Source organism: Carlito syrichta, unplaced genomic scaffold (genome assembly GCF_000164805.1).
Source record: "Carlito syrichta isolate Samal-C Ts95f unplaced genomic scaffold, Tarsius_syrichta-2.0.1 Scaffold316474, whole genome shotgun sequence".
In the NCBI taxonomy this organism is placed as follows: Eukaryota; Metazoa; Chordata; class Mammalia; order Primates; family Tarsiidae; genus Carlito; species Carlito syrichta.
The window spans coordinates 129,550-147,146 of NW_007260570.1; the positions used below are offsets into that span (position 1 = coordinate 129,550).

General features: G+C 42.6%; 1 protein-coding gene and 1 pseudogene across 2 annotated transcripts in view; one reads left to right on the top strand and one right to left on the bottom strand.

Moving 5' to 3' along the window:
* The first annotated feature begins 363 nt into the window (after positions 1-363).
* Positions 364-1,957, top strand: LOC103277066 (annotated as a pseudogene).
* A 13,967-nt stretch (positions 1,958-15,924) lies between these two features.
* The window catches only part of RPP21 (ribonuclease P/MRP subunit p21), a 1,997-nt gene continuing 324 nt past the window's right edge, over positions 15,925-17,597 (bottom strand). The window contains exons 2-4 of one of the 2 annotated variants that reach the window (XM_021707264.1): positions 17,496-17,593; positions 16,220-16,350; positions 15,925-16,070 (exon numbers count right to left, since the gene is read on the bottom strand). In XM_021707264.1, coding sequence (XP_021562939.1) covers positions 16,008-16,070; positions 16,220-16,350; positions 17,496-17,593 — 292 coding nt within the window. In that variant the 3' untranslated portion in view covers positions 15,925-16,007. The remainder of the gene's footprint in view (positions 16,071-16,219; positions 16,351-17,495; positions 17,594-17,597) is intronic. The other variant, XM_021707263.1, reaches the window with a different exon arrangement.

Here is a 17,597-nt window from a genome sequence, read left to right on the forward strand (position 1 = left end):
GTGATTGCGGCTCCCGGCGGTGGTGTGTTACCTGATCCTTTTCATGTGTGGAGTTCAGGGGATCAGGAGGTTTGACCTTTATTCCCACATTCAAAGTTGGAACCTCCCCCAAATTAAGAATGGAGTTTTAGTACCCACTTGTGTCAGGGATCCCGGGGTGGGGTAAGGATTTTCTTTCCCTTTTTCTTTTCACCCCCAAATTAAACACCAAGATCTTCTAACTTGTTTGGATTGACTGATGAAGACATAAAGCCAGTTAATGCTCTATGTTTCTTGAGGTGGAGTGAGTGTTTTTTTTTCATTTTTAAATGACCAAATGACAGCTTGACCTAGTTTGCTTTCCAATCAAAGGGCATTTTTTTAATGTCTCTTTGTGGTGCAAGGGCCATTGCAAAAATCATGGCAGTTTACAATGGCAGTACACTGCAGCAGCAGCAGGTCACCACCACCACCATCACCACCTTCCACACCTCCCTCCTCCTCACCTTCACTACCACCACCATCCTCAACACCATCTTTATCCGGGGTTGGCTGCTGCTGTACACCCTGTACAGCAGCATACTCCTTCTGTAGCTGCGGCAGCCGCAGCCGCTCCAACAGCCACAGCAATGTTAAACCCTGAGCAACAACAGTCATATTTCCCATCACCAGCACCAGGTCAGGCTCCTGCAGTAGCCCCCAGCTCAGGTACAGGCTGCCGCAGCTGCTACAGTTAAGGCACACCATCATCAGCACTCGTGTCATCCACAACAGCAGCTGGATATTGAGCCAGATAGACCTGTTGGATATGGAGCCTTTGGTGTTGTCTGGTAAGTAACAGATCCAAGAGATGAAAAGAGAATAGCGCTCAAAAAGACGCCCAATGTCTTCCAGAATCTGGTCTCTTGCAAAAAGGTCTTCCGGGAATTGAAGATGTTGCTTTTTTTTTAAAACATGATAATGTACTCTCTGCCCTTGACATACTCCAACCTCCACACATTGACTATTTTGAGGAAATATATGTTGTCACAGAATTGATGCAGAGTGACCTACATAAAATTATCATTTCTCCTCAACCACTCAGCTTAGATCATGTCAAAGTTTTTCTTTATCAGATTTTGCGAGGTTTGAGCTATCTCCATTCAGCTGTCATTTTACATCGAGACATTAAGCCAGGGAATCTCCTTATGAACAGCAACTGTATTCTAAAGATTTGTGATTTTGGATTGGCCAGAGTGGAAGAATTAGATAAATCCCGTCATATGACTCAGCAAGTTGTCACTCTGTATTATAGGGCTCCGGAAATCCTGATGGGTAACCATCATCACAGCAATGCTATTGACATCTGGTCTGTCAGATGTATCTTTGCAGAACTATTAGGATGAAGAATATTGTTTCAGGCACAGAGTCCCATTCAGCAGTTGGATTTGATCACGGATCTGTTGGGCACACCATCACTGGAAGCAATGAGGACGGCTTGTGAAGGTGCTGAGGCACATATACTCAGGGGTCCTCATAAACAGCCATCTCTTTCTGTACCCTATACCCTGTCTAGCCAGGCTACTCACGAAGCTGTTCGCAAGATGTTGGTCTTTGATCCATCCAAAAGAATATCCACTAAGAATATGCCTTAGCCCACCCCTACCTAGATGAAGGGTGACTACCCTATCACACATGTATGAATAAATGTTGCTTTTCCACCTCTACTGGAAGAGTTTATACCAGTGACTTTGAGCCCATCACAAATCCCAAATATGATGACACTTTTGAGAAGAACCTCGGTTCTGTCCGACAGGTTAAAGAAATTATTCACCAGTTCATTTTGGAACAGCAGGAAGGAAACAGAGTACCTTTCTGCATCAACCCTCAGTCTGCTGCTTTTAAGAGCTTTATTAGTTCCACTGTTGCTCAACTCCCTGAGATACCCCCATCTCCTCTGGTGTGGGAGTGATGGTGGAAGATAATGTACTATTGAAGATGTAATGTAGCTTTCCACTGGAGTCTGGGATTTGCAATTCTGGAGGTTAATCATGCGTGTACTGTAATTTTACTAATGAAGTTTTAAATTAACAACCACTACTTGTATGATATGAATATATTTAGAAATGTTACTAGACTTTTAATCTTGTAAAGTGGTTGTGCTTTTAGAAGAGAAATATTTTACCCAGAGTTGCACATGTTTTATGAATTTAGTGCAGCTGTTATGGCTCACCTCAGAACAAAAGAGAATTGAACCAAATTTGGGAGTTTAGGGTTTTATGTTTTTGTTTTGTTTTGTTTTTCTTTTTTAAAATGAAGTGAGATTGTTCACACACACACACACACACACACACACACACACACACACACACACACACAAGAAGTCATACATTTTGATATTTGAGCCATTCCTAAAGATTTGGGGTTTTCTAAAACTAAAGAATCTTGAAACCTTGCCTGTGACCAATCATGGAGTCACGTGAGCTGATTGTGGCTGCACCTCAGGGGAGGCTAGGGAGGAGGGGAATAACACCTAAAAATCAAGCCCTAGAATTAGCTTCTCATTAGAGCCATGATGGTGATGTGTGTCTAAAATCCAATGTTGTGGGTAGAGAGAATGAGTTTGTGACTAGGAGAGACTAAACTTTTGTTTTCCTTACCCAGTATATATATATGAAATTTATTTTTATTAGAAGTTTTTCTGCTCTTTCTTACATAAGAGAACCCCAAGCATGCATCTTTCATGTGTGTAAATAATTCATTTCTGGGCTAATTTCAAAGGAATCCCAACATTGTGGTATAGAGAGGGAATTAGCTTGCGCATTTTAGGTCTGTGAAATTTTGTAAGACTTTTCCTGTACTGGACAGTAAAAAGAAATAATAAAGACAAAACAAATTTTTAAAAAATTTAAAGTCACAAAAAAAGGCACATAAGGAATTATGTCAAATGTGTTTGTGTCCTTATGCAAAGCTGTGGGAGTCTTGAAATGTTACAGTTGTCAATAACATTACTTTTTGACAAATTCTTTTTTCTGTTGGAACATTGAATTCTTCTGTGCATACGTATATATGAATACAAATTGAAGGTCTCTACCTCCTGGAGTTATACAACTTGGCTTGTTTACCTCCACATGCTGATGATGACTTTTTTTTTTCAAGTTCAATGTGGAGACTTGAAACTTGAATGTCCCTTCCGACTTTTATATTAAAAATAAAAAGACAAGAAAATTGAAGATCATTTTTCACCTGTACAAGGAATACTAACGGATCATCTTAAAATTGGTCTAGGAAAAAACCTTGGAGTGTGTTATGGACAATTAACTGTTAAAGTTATTGTAAGTTATCTGTATTTAGCAGAGTATTTTCATCTTGAGTGATCTGAACTGAATTTGAAGACTATTAGTAAGTTATGTTTGGAAGTTTTAACTTCAATGAAGTAATTATTTGCTGTGAAAGAAACAAACATCGAATTACTAAACAAAGATAGTACAATATCTTTATTTTTTTTTATGAGGCTCCTGAGAATCAACCCAACTGAAGCGTATCAATTCACTTGAATGAGAAACGTGTTTAGTATCAAAGGAGCTCAAGAAGACACTGGTGCGAAAGGTACAATCTCAGAGGCTGGTCAATTACCATGGCACACTTTCTGGTCACTTTGTCCGATGTAGATTTGAAGTACAGTGGTGAAAACATTAAATGTGACATTTGAAAAAAGAATGCAAAGGAAATTTTCATCCTGGTTTTCTCTTACAGGAGCCACTAAATTATAAGGAAAAAAATATATATATACTTGATCACTTCCTCAAAACAAAATTATTGAAAAACCTCTTGGCCCTCAGGCTGAGTGAAGGAATGCTCTATTACTACAAGAAAGTGCACTGCCTTACTCTATACACACTGTGATTCCTATTGGGTTCACAAGTTGATATGTCTTCTCAGAATCTTTTACTGCTTCCTTCTTTCTCTCTCTAAGTCAGCACTCTATCCTCTCTGGGTCAATTTTCCTCTTTGGGACTAGAGGAAATGCAACTGATTTCTACCTGTTGATTGTGTACCCTGCAAATTTGATGAATTTGTTTATTGACTCTCACAGGTGTTTGTGTGTAATCTTTAGGGTTTTACATGATCATGTTATCTGCTAACAAAGATAATTTTGCTTCTTCCTTTCCATTGTAGATGCTTTTAATTTACTTTTCTTGCCTAGTGCTCTGGCTAGAACTTCTAATACTATGTTGAATAGAAGTGGTGAGAGTGGACATCCTTGTCTTGTTCCCAATCTTAGAGCCACAGCCTTCTTCAGTCTTTCACCACTGAGTATGATGTTAGCTGTGGACTTCTCATATATGTCTCATATTGCCTTTATTATGTTGAGGTTGTTTCCTTCTACTTCTAAGTTGTGGAGTATTTTTATCATGAAAGGGTGTTGAATTTTGTTAAATGGTTTTCTGCATCAATTGAGATGGTTATGTGGGCCATGAAAGTTTTAAGGAGAGATACCAAAGCATATTTTTCTTTACAAGATCTCTCTGGTTGTAGGCCGCATCTTTGGAAGAGACCAAGACTGGAAGCAAAGAAACGTGTCCCTGGCAGAAATCCCAGGGACAGGTCATGATGACCTGAGCTAGGGCACTGGCCACACGTTGCGATTCGCACCCCAGACAAGGGCAGATCACTGAGATGGTGCAGCCACATAAACCCAGTGGGAGACAAGGTTGAACCTGAGCGGGGGGTGGGGCCAAGAGCCGAGTACTAAGCTCGCGCCTGCCAGTCAGTTACAAATCCAGAAGGGAAGGAGACGAGGGTCTCCTGGGTTGGGCCCCGTCGCGCAAGCCATGCTTGCGGGATTGAGTGCTAAGTATTCGTGGACTCGGAGCGAGGGAAGGCAGCTGAGGACGCTGCGCGAGGACCGGGACGCGCAGCCGCGGTGGAGCGGTAGCAGCGCGGCGCCGCCGGAGGGAGGGACTCCGGGCGAGCGAAGCCCAGGTCCGGGCCCAACGCGCTGGCGGAGGAACTGAGGAAAAGCACTTTTCCTCCGCTTCGACCGTATTTGGTCCCTCGCGAACTATTTTCTAGCACTGGGCCCATCGTTCTCTTTTCTTTCTTCTAGCCCTTTCTTCAACTTGACATGTCTTTTTCCTGTTGAGATATCGCAGATCGCCAATCAATCGCGAACACATGACCTGGTTTCTCAGTAACCCAGAGCCTCCCGTTCTTTCCAGACACGTTTGTGGTGGTTCCTCTGCTTCCTTGCTGAGCGATGACTCTTCAGGTGAAGGTCTGCCTCCCACATAGAGCCTAGAGACTCACCACCCAATCCACGCCCCGCAGAGAATTCCCGGAGCTCGGCAGCTGCGCAGCGACGGACTGGGAGTTCCCACAGCACCAGCAACCGCACTAGAGTTTTACAGCACAAAGAACCTGGAGTGGGAGGGGTAAACAGCATCTTGCAAGGTAACAGAAAACCCACAGATACGCACGTACTGGCGCCCTGTTCCACAAGAGCCATCATGGTTTGCTCTGAGAATAGTGAATCTTCAGTTTGGGGCACAGATGCAGAATCCCGATACCCTCTCAACCCTGGCTCACTTCAGTGGAGTTCACTGGCACAGGAGCCCCAAGTTCAACTCAGGGTTTACCCCTGGCCGGGGGGGGGGGGGTGCATTGGGGACCGCCGAAGGGTCTACGGAGTGACATATCTAGCTACGCAATTGCTGACTGCAGAAGTCCCTGACCAGGCACCACAGAAGGTTTTTTCAGCAAATGCTGTGGACTCCTGCTGGACGGAGCGAATCCACAGCAGGTACAGAATTCACAAGTCAGTGTCAGCAGCGAATGAATCCGTTTTCCACAATGGGTGGTTGAATTCTGAAGCAATCTAAGATGTCCTAAGGACAGTAGGAGCTGGGTTACTCAGCAGTTATTACACAGCAACCTTTCTTCTTCGTGAAAAAAATTATTTTGATAATAAATCTTAAGTCATTAAAATGTCTGTTGCATTTTCAGTTTTGAAACATTTTCTGCTAAAAATGAGCACAATACTATATAATCTAAGGTGAAGTGTGCTGACTGGAGTTTCTTGTTTTGTTTATGGGGGGAAGAAATGCTGTTTTACTCAGGGCAGTTGTTGCCATCGAGCACTTCTCTCCTGCATTTATTGGGCGAAAAAATTTTTACAAACAAATATAAAACTTTATATTAGGGATGTCAGCGGGGCTGCGGTGAGGAGAGTTTGGCGCGATATCTCACACCATCTTGCTGGTGCAGCCCACCAAGAGGCCGGGAGGCAGGACCTGTGCTGACAATGAGTCTAAACGAGCGTATGGAAAGCGTTTGTAAACTGTATGAAGAACATCTGAAGAGGATGAATCCTAACAGCCCTTCGATCACATGACATCAGTCAGTTGTTTGATTTCATTGATGATCTGGCAGACCTCAACTGCCTGGTTTACCAAGCTGATACCCAGACATACCAACTGTATAACAATGACTAGATTAAAGAGAAGGTCTATGTGCTCCTTCTGCAGCAGACCCAGCAGGCCCAGAAGTAATTCAGTGGGAAGCATTAGGAATGGGGTGGGCATGGAACAAGAGTGTGTGCAGCGAGCTGCAGTGGGATTTTTGTATTATAGGAATCTGTTTCCATTTTGTTACGTTCTAACCAGAATGGGGTGTATTCCATAAATGTGAGAAGCTTGTTCAATCTGAAGCCCCCATTGCCCCCCTTTTTCTTTTTCTTTTTTACTTAAACATTTTATGATGATTTAGATGAAAGTTGTTTCTTGTCATTTAATGTTGGCTGCAATTCTTCCAACTGTTGATGTCTCCTTTATAACATTCACTATACTAACCCTTCTTCAAGATGGGGGGGGTAGCTGTGTCTTCAAGATAAAGTCTCAGTGAAAAGTAAATGTTCTTTAGTTATAAAAAAAACTTTATATTAGAAGAAACAGGTTTCTCCTACAGCTCTCCAGTTTATTTGCTATTTGCATACCTTATAAGTATGTAATTTATCAGAGTAAAATGTAGTACAGTAAGTGGTGAGAGGCAAGTTGTTTAGTTCTGTATCTGTACTAAAATGTTTTCTACTGGGGCACTGGAATATAGAGGGAGAGTTGAAATCTCACGCTGTCTTCCAGACTGGAGTGCAGTGGCATGATCATGGCTCATTGCAGCCTTGACTACCTTAACCATCCAGAGTAGTTGGGACTACAAGGTGCTAGCCACCATGATGCTGGCTTTTTCTTTTCTTTTTTTCTTTTTTGGTAGAGACAGGTTTTTGCTATGTTGCCCAGGCTGGTCTCGAACTCCTGGGCTCAAGCAATCCTCCTGCCTCCGCCTCCTGGGATTATAGGCAAGTGCTGGGATTATAGGCATGAACCAGTATGCCCACTGACATTGAAATAAATTTTTTGTAGACAAAATCCCCACATGGACACCTTCCACTTTATTTGTACACCACATAGCATGTTTTTGTGTTTGTGCTTTGTAGAAATACACATTTCAACAAAATATGTCTTGCTGATTTTATAGTTTCTTGCAGCATTTTTGGTACCACTCAGCAAATGTCCTGCTTAGGTATTAGCCTTGAAAATATAATAGAAAATCTTAATTTGGTTAGTTTTTTCAAGTATAATGAAACTTGTACTATGAACACTCTCAGGTCGATTTGGTGTTTGCTGAAGGTTTGCATCCTTCTGGGAATGCGCATTTGACAAGGCTTTTCCTCCTCTCCAGTGGGTGGTCTAAAACGCAATTTGATTTGTAATTCGGCACTGTGACTTCCCCAGAAAGTGTCTTGTGTTGCTTCATTTTCTGTGTATAAGCAGAACTGCATTCTGAGTGTATCAGTTATTTTTCATACGTGACTAATAAATGAACGTTAAGATAAAGGTTGTGACTGGGATGGTGCTTGGTAAGCTTTGGCACACACTGTGGGGTGGTCATCTTTGGGGGTCACAGGGCACATGGCGCTGAGGACCCCACCCAGCGACTGCAGGGCATCCAGGCGTCAGAGGTGGAGGTGCGGGGTGGGGGGTGGGGAGTGGAGGCGCCAGCGGTGGAAACGCAGCGGAGTCCACACTCACCAGGACTTAATTTCACGCGGGGAGAGCGTGGGGATGTCGGGCCAGCGCTTCTGCCCAGATCTGTGGCCCGGGAACTCGGAGAGGCCTGTCTGTGTCGACTTGACCCTGGGCCACAGCCTCAGGTGAATTTGGTTGTTAGCAGCGGTGAAGGGCGGAGGCTCCCAAAAAGGGAAGGGAGTAATGGGAGGAAGAGAGAAGAGGAAGGCAGAGGAGGGAAGAGGGGGTTTCTTTCTGGGGATCCATTTTAGCAGGCTGATTGGTTATCTCTGCTACTACATTCCTCTCAGGTGGTTATTATGGGACTTCTGCTTTCTTTCATATTTGCGCTCTATATTTCTAATATTTGTGGAGATTTTTCATCACCGGACCAATCCATTTTCTTTACAGTTTGGATTTCAGTTCCCCTAATAACATTTTAACAATATCTTAGGAGGCAAGAAGGAAAGATCTTGTGCCCAGTTGGTCATCTGAATGCAGAGGCTTCTGTCATGGCCTATTAGTAGTATATTTAGGGGACATCTTTGCATAGTAATAAGAGAGTTGGACTTGCAAAGGCAGTGAAGTTGGGTGAAAGTCTCAACTGGTCTAATGTCCAGTCATGAAATCTTGGACACGTCATGTAAATCATCTAAGTGGCAATTTGCATTATATATTATGCAATCCTGTTACCATCCACACAGGGTTTTAGGAAGGTCCAGTATGATGCAAGGGAGAGCTTTATTAATAATAACCTTTTCAACTCACTAATCATTGCTAACTTCTGCCATTTCCTAGAAGTCTCAAAACTCAATTCATGCCTCTGACAGTCATTGATGGAGCAAAGAACATATGCCAGGCAAAGTTCAAGTGCTAAGAAAAATATGAATAAGGCATGAAACACATAATTACAAATAGATCAGTCAGAGATCCACTTGCTAGGAGCTCACAGTTGTAAAAAGGAGACAAACAGCCAGTCTCGGTGGCTCAGCCTGTAATCTTGCGCCTTGGGAGGCTGAGGTGAGTGGATTGCCTGAGCCCGCGGGTTCGAGACCCGCGTGGGCAACTTGGTGAGACCTCATCTAAATCAAAAAATCAGCCAGGCGTGGTAGCACGTGCCTGTAGTTCCAGCTACTGGAAGACTGAGGCGGAAGGCTTGCCGGAGCCCAGCAGGTCGAGGCTGCGGTGGCCGGGATCGGCCACTGCACTCCAGTCTGGGTGACAGAGTGAGACTCCAACTCAAAAAAAAAATAAAAAGGAGACAAACAATAAATAAAATGACCTTGTAGTATGATGAGGGTGATCACAGTGACTTGTGCATTGCTGTAGGTGTTCATGGGGGAGGAAGCCTACCTGGAGCATCAGCCACAGACGATCTGTGTGGGGCAATCTTGGCACTATCATAAGAGCACTTCATGTTTGGGGCCAGATCATTCTTTGTTGTGGAAGCCGTCCTGTGAATTGTAGGATGGTTTGCAACATCCCCAGGCTCTACCCACTAGATGCCTGTAACACACCTTCCCAATTGTGACAACTCCAAAATATGTCCAGTGATTGCCACATGTACTGGGTGGGTGAGCAGGGTTATGTTTGAGAACCACCGTGTAGAAGATAGGTGAGACATCAGAGTCAGATTTCCCACAGAAGCATCTTTGACAGAATGATGTTTTTATTTTTGCTTATATTAACATATCATTGACTCCTTATTTATTAAAGTGTGTTAGAAAAATGCTAGTTTTAAATTCAGAATGGAGATATAATTTTTTTTTAAATATATTTATTTGGGAAACAGTGGTACTTGCAAAAAATAGTGAATGAGAGAAAATAAAAACAATTGCAACTCACCACATACAATTCTTGGCAATTTTGTAGCTATCATTCTGTTCTACTATTTACTCTAAACTCAGTCTCTGTTTGCACTTGTTTGGATTAGGGTCTGGAGGAGGGAAGAATTTGGGGCAGTGGCTGCAGGCAGTGCAGCTCATGCCAAACCTCCCACTGGTGGCATGCCCCCCTTCACTCCTGATCTGAAATACTCAGCATGCCAGATTCTTGCCCCATCTTTGTGTTGATATCTCCTTGGACTTCAGGCAAAGAACTTCAAGACTGAGGAATTCTTGGAAGTTTTTCCTATGCAGCACTGCCCTTGTACTCTGAAGCAAAATCACATTCGATGCCCAAGAACATAGGAGGTGAGAATAAAGGGACGAGGTGAGGGCAGCTCACATACACAACAGGAAAAGAACCCTAAGTGATATATTTTGGTCAGGATGACAGAATAAATTCACACTTGGAGAAAGACCCTCTGCTCTAAACACCAGGCAATAAGAAAACATGTCATAGGTGAGTTCAAAGACAAGATAAATGCCACACTCTGCTAAGAATGGGTCAGCAACAGAAGACAAAGGCAGTGCAAGGGCCTGATGTGTGTTCAGCATACTTGTTTCAGGACTGGCAGAAGCCAGGCCTCTTCTGAAAGAAATTGCTATTGACCACTTATTAGAGCTGTGGCTTCATAAAAATGGGAGGACTTAAGCACAGTTTGCAAATGAGGCATTCACTCAAGCCTTAGTAAATTAACAAATGACCTCACACCATCTGAAGAGATCAACTCCAAATGTATTAGAGACACAAATGTGTCTGGTAAAACTCTAAAAGAATTATTTTCCATTATGGGAAAAACAAAACACCTTAGTTTTAATCAGCTCTGGTTGCTATTACAAAATACCACAGACTGGGTGGATTAACTAGCATATGTGTATTTCTCACAACTCTGGAGAGTAGTAGTCCAAGATCAAGGCACCAGCAGATTCAGTTCTGGTAAGGACACTCTTGGCTTGCAAACAGCTGACTTCTTGCTGTGTTCTCACAAGGCAGGGAATGAGAGCTCTGATCTCTCTTCCTTTTCTTACAAGAGTACCAATTCCATCGTGGAGGCCCCATCCTCACAACCTCATCTAAACTTAATTACCTCCCAAAGACCCCACCTGTCCAAATACCATTAGATTAAGGATTAGGGATTCAACATACAAATTTTTATGGAACACTAACATCCAGTCCATAACATCCCTCAAACCAAAAAGAAAATAATTCATGAAATTCAATTAAAAAAATGGGGAAACATCTGAAGAATCAATTCAAAGAAAGAAGAAAACAAATGACTGATTGTGTAAAGAGCTGCATGGTATTACTGCTAATCAGAGAAAATACAAGTTAAAACAACAAAGGGAAACACATGATACTCATTAGATTGTGATAATTAAGAAGCTGGTTACAATCAACTGAGCATGTAAATAAAGAGGAACCCTGGTATACTGCTGGGGAGTGTAGACTGGTACAAGTTGAAGGGATCTTTTATTTTTAAGTTGGCATCTCACTCCATCACCCAGGTTGGAGTGCAGTGGCACACTCAAGGCCACCCCAGCATCGACTTGCTAGGCTCTGGCAATCCTTCTGCCTCAGCCTTCCAGCCTTCCTGGAACTACAGGTGCAGGCTACCACATCTGGCTAATTTTTCATTTATTGTAGAGACAAGGTCTCGCCAAGTTGCCTGGGCTGGTGTCGAACCTGTGGGCTCAGGCAATCCACTTGCCTCAGCCTCCCAAAGTGCTGGGATTACAGGCTGAGCCACTGAGCCTGGCGGGATGTTTCCTTTAAGAAATTAGCTGCCTGATCATCAAAATTAAAAACTTTTATGCATCAAAAGATACCATCAAGAGAGTGAGAAAACAACCCATGGAATGAGAGAAAATATTTGTGAATCATGTGTCTGATAAGGACCTAGTATCATATACATACATATCTATAAAGAATTATTACAACTCAAAGCATAAAGATGGCCAGGTGCTGTGATTCATGCCTATAATCCCAACACCTTGGGAGGCTGAGGTGGATTGCTTGAACCTAGGAGTTCTAGACCAGCCTAGGTAACATAGTGAGAACTCATCTTTAACAAAATTAGCCAGGCATGGTGGTGCATACCTATAGTTCCAGCAACTCAGGAGGCTAAGGCAGGATTACCTGAGCCCAGGAGGTCGAGGCTTGGTAAGCTATTTGTGTCACTCCACTCCAGTCTGGGTGATAGAGTGAGACCTTGACTCAGGAAAAAAAAAAAAAAAAGCATAAAGACAACCCAATTTTTTAAAAATGGGCAAATGTCTTGAAAATACATTTTTCCAATGAAAATATACAAATGGCCAACAAATGCCTGAAAAGATGCTCAACATCATTAGTCATTAGTGAAATGTGTTTCAAAACCACAGAGATATCACTTTACACCCACTAGGATGACTATAATAAACAACAAAGAAACTAAGTTAAAAGTAAATAGAGAAGGGGATGGGGAGAAATTAGGACCCTTGCACACGGCTGGTAGGAATGTAAAATGGTATAGCAGCTGTGAAAAGGAGCTTGATAATCAAAACCATAAGTTAAACATAAAACTAACATAGGATCCACTCCTAAGTATGCCCAAATAATGAAAAACTAGTACTCAATCAGAAACTTATAATAGCCAGAGTGGAAACAACTTAAGTGTCCATTGAGGAATGACTGAATAGACAAGATGTGGTATACCTATGCAATGTAATATCATTCAGTGATAAAAAGAATGAAATACTGATACATGCTACAACATGGATAAACCTTTAAAGCATTCTAAGTAAGAAAGGCCACAAATGGTATTATTCCATTATATGAAACAAACACCCAGAATAGGCAAATCCACGGAGACAGAAAACAGATTAGTGGTTGCTGGGGGATCTAAAGTAGGGAGGAATTAGGAGTGACTGTTTAATGGAAACTGATTTCTGATTGGGATGATGAAAAAGTTCTGGAACTAGACAGTGGTAATAACTGTACAATATTGCAAATGTACTTAATGACACTGAATTGTACACTTTAAAATGGTTAAAATGATAAATTTTGTAAATATATTTTACCGCAATAAGAAAGGAATCACTAGAGGGGAATTGAATGAGGATGCAGGGGAGTTTTCTATGTTTTTGCAAGAGTCCAACTAGTCTATAATTATTTCAAGTTATAATTACAGGTACCATTCTCATGGTGGTATAGTTATGCTTTAGGATACACATTTATTATGGGGGCAACTCAAATTCCCTGATGTCTACACCTGTATTTTCTAATATATTTTGCTACTTGTTATTACTTCCAAACTATTATTACAATTACCACTAATTAAAATACCCATATCTAATTTTTAAGGTGTCTCCATGTACATTATCTTACTTGATACTTACCACTGTGAGATAGACAAAACCAACATTATTATTCCCTTTGTAGAGAATCTAATTTTCTAGTTCCCTTCTGAATTCAGAATAAGTCTCTGAATCCTTCTCACTTTCACCTACTCATTTTTACCAGTTTTGAAAGTGCTAAATGTACTGAATGTTCAGAGAACGACTAAGGCTTGTCTTCCATGACTAGTGAATGACTTCATTTCTTGATTCAATTCGAATGACCTAAGTTTCTTTTCTCTCCTTTTTTTAGTTATTTAAAGAGTCCTTGAAAGGGCACATATTTTGAATTACTGAATTATAAGAAACACTTGAGAAAGCTATTTCATACTAGGAATTTGGTTTCTTTTCATCTTTCCTATAGAAAATCCATTTTTACGTATTTTATGCAACTATCATGATATATATCTATATTAGTATATATTATATAGATAATATAATTGTATGTTACATATGTAATTATGTTTTATAACATTTATAAGTAAACATGAAAAAGGACAGAATTTTGGAAGACAGAAGAGCACTATGATCTTTATATTTTAATTTCTGCTTTTTTGAATTGCCTCACTCTGTTGGCCAGGCTGGAGTGCAGTGGCACAATCATAGCTCACCACAGCCTCAACCACCTGGGCTCAGGTAATCCTTTCACCTCAGCCTCTTAAGTAGCTGGGGCTACATGTGCATACTACCATGCCTGGCTAATTTTTTTATTTTTTGTAAAGACAAGGTTTCACTATGTTGCTCAGGCTGGTCTCGAACTCCTGGGCTCAAGCAATCTTCCTACCCTGGCCTCCCACAGTGTTGGGATTACAAGCATGAGCCACTGCACTCAGCCGAGGAAGAAAGAAGGTGGCTATGACCTTTAAGAGTTAGAGAAAACTATATTGATGGAAACATACAACAAATTAAGAAACCAAAAGACTTACAAGTGAAACATTCCAGATTCTGTTTTGTCTTCCCTTCAACTGGGACCTGATTCCCATGATCTTCCACACGAAAGGAATCACTTAATTGAGCCATGAAATCAAAACGTTTCCCCACTGGTATCTCACTGTGGACATGTTTAGTCATATGCAGTCATAAGACACTAAAGACAAATTTGGTCAAGAATCAGACTTAGTGTCCAAGAGTCAAATAGATCAATGATAAGAAATGAGACTCACTGGAGGAGCCACAGAAGGTGAGCTGAGAATGCAAAGGGTCGTTAAGTACAAGATACAACTGTCAGACTATTTGTTTTTGTTGGCTGAGACAGTTGACTCAGGTGGGCACTACTTCCAAAAATAAACTGTCAAAAAATAACTCAGAAACATTTGGTTACCTGTGACCTTGTTTAGTATCTTCTATGCAAATAATTTACAGACAATGAAGAAGTCAGTGGAGAAACCAAGTCAGGGGCAAAGGCAAAACAAGGATGTGATGGTTCCCAGGGAACCAAGGAAACTTCCAGCATTCAAACCTCAGGGTAGGCCTTTCCACACTGACTCTGGTCTTGGCCACGTGCCTTACTGTGACTAAGGCAACACTTACAAGTGTGACACAACAGAAGCTTGATATGCACTTGCACATTGGGATGCTCTCTGTGGGAGCCAGAAGTGATGTAATAAGCCCAACCACCTTGAGACAGCCATACTGAGAGGACGTCAAAGCTATCTAGTTAACAAGGCCACCTGGAGAGGCAAAGAGGTGCTAGACATGAGAGAAGTTCCTTGGGTCTTCCAGATCAGCTACCAGACACCAGCTAAATGCAGCTATGTGTCTTCAGCTGATTCCATATGGAGAAGAATCACCCAGCCAAACCCTTTCAGAATTCCTAACCATAGAATCAGAGGAAATAATAAACCATTATTGTTTTAAACTACAATAAGTCATTTTTATGCAGCAATAGATAAGTGCAACATAGGATTTGTTAGAGACATAGAAGAAAGAAAACTGTACTCTGGGAATAGTACATTTTATTTGTATACTTTTAGGGTAAACTACTTAGCTGGCAGCTGGCAGAGAGGTCAGTCTGGGAATTCTGTCTTTGAGTAGGCTCTCAGGGATATCAAAGAAAACAATATTTTAGTTGTTTACTGATTCTCAAGAAAATTTTGAGTAGCATACTTGTGTAATGTCTGCTGTGTCCTTTTGTTAGCACCTTTGACCTTGTCAGTTCAGGTTTGTACCATTTCCCTTGTCAGAATTTTATAGAACACAACTTTGAGACTGGAAAAAAACCAACTGTGAGTGGGCCTGGAAGATAGGAACACTCCCCCATGTCCCACCCCCCCACCCCACCCCCGCATTGAAAAACAGCAGCAGTGGCATAGGCATTCTGTCCAGCTTTTTGGTCAATAGTTATGGATATTGACTATTAACTATGGAGTGCCCTAAAGTGGCTCAGGATCTTGCAGGAAACTCTGGAGCTTTATTTCCAGACATGGTATTGCACTGAGGAAGCAGGAATAACAGGAACCTGGAGCCATAGCCCTGGAAATGGGAGCTGCTTAGTGGGCCCAAGTGGTCCACAGAAATCTGGATCTCCCCGCATGGGAAGAGAACAAAGGTGTAAAGAAGGTGACCAAGAAACACAGACAGAAACAAAAGAAAATAAAATTAAGAATTAATTAAGAATTGAAATACCCACAGAACAGAATCACACAAAGTAAAACAGAATTAAAATTCATTTATTTGGAAGATGGGGCAAATCCATTACTGGTGACTAAAGCCCTAAGGCTGCACTTTCTCCTCAGGAAGGTGGGCTGGAATGGGGTGGGCTGTGTCTGGCAAGGACTGTGGTGGTTTGGTATCTGGGTAGACAAGCAGAATTAAAGGTGCATTATTAGTTTGCTGAGACTGTGGCATCTCTCATATCAACCAAGAACCCACCTATGTGTCCTCTTCAGCTCTACATCCCTCAATGTCCCTATCCTCTGGTGTATCCTCCATTTTCTCTACCACCTCACCTGTCTGGCTCCCCAGTTGAGCCTCAGGCCTGTCTCCCCAGAGCAGATGTCCAGGATCATTCAGGAAGCGCTGGCAGCGCCAGCATGTTAGACAAGTCTTTACTGTCCAGCGCTGTCTTCTGTGTCCTGGGGCAAAGTGGGAAAAAGGAACTCAGGTTTAGAAAAGACCTCCTGCAGCCAGTTTTGCCTCCACTGTTTTTCAGCAGGAATTCCCTCCTCCATTTGAATACAAATTTGATGGTGTCAGGCCCCTGCATAACTCCATCAATTTACCAGAACTCTTTTTTTTTGAGTTGGAGTCTCACTCTGTCACCCAGACTGGAGTGCAGTGGCCGCTCCCAGCCACCGCAGCCTCAACCTGCAGGGCTCCGGCGATCCTTCCGCCTCAGCCTTCCAAGTCGCTGGAACTACAGGCGCGCACTACCACGCCCAGCTCATTTTGATTTATTGTAGAGATGAGGTCTCACCAATTTGCCCAGGCGGGTCTCGAACCCGCGGGCTCAGGCAATCCACTCACCTCAGCCTCCCAAAGGCGCGGGATTACAGGTTGAGCCACCGAGCCCAGCTAATTTACCGGAACTCTTTAAGATAAAGTCCAAACTCCTTAACAAGACTCTTCAAGATCTGGCCCGTTTCTCCCTCCAGATTTATCATGTCTTGCTCCTGCCCATCCCAAACTCCAGTCTCCTGAACTCGCATTTCCTTGACAGCACCAAAAGCTCTTTTAGTCTCCAAGTCCTCACACGTGCCTAGAATTTTCATCTCTCACTCCCCTTGCTTATCACAAACCTCACCACCACTGGCATGAGTGTTAGCATTCTACTCCCTCAATTAAAGCCTTTTTCTACACTATTTTAATAGTTTCTTTGTCTCTCATCAGACTGTAATTTCACTGAGAATAATGAATCCAGCACTGTACTTGACTCATTTTAGAAAATAAGTATTTGTTTAATGAACAAATGGTGATGGGACCATGTCCTCCACGAGACTACATAACATCTGTTATTAAGCACAGGTGGGGATGCCTCGTGATGCCATCATTTCTCTGCCTGTCCAGACTGGGGGGAAAAAGCCAAGCCCAAACCTTGAGTTGTGCAAGTGGAGTTAGAACTTTTCCCAGAGCTGGAGAAGGCCGACGCCTGCAAACTCCACGCGGACACCCATCGGGAGCGAGGCAGGCGCTGTTCGGCCTCTCACACAACCCCCCATTCCCCACCCTCGCCCCACCCCCCAGCGCTCCTCCATGTCCCCACCTCTGCACGAGCACTCACGTCTCTGGCGCTGCGTGCAAGTGAGGCCCGGGACGAGGAGGGAAGAGCAGCCACGACAGAGAGTCCTCTTCACGGAGGGGTCCCTGGGGCGGAGGAGGAAGG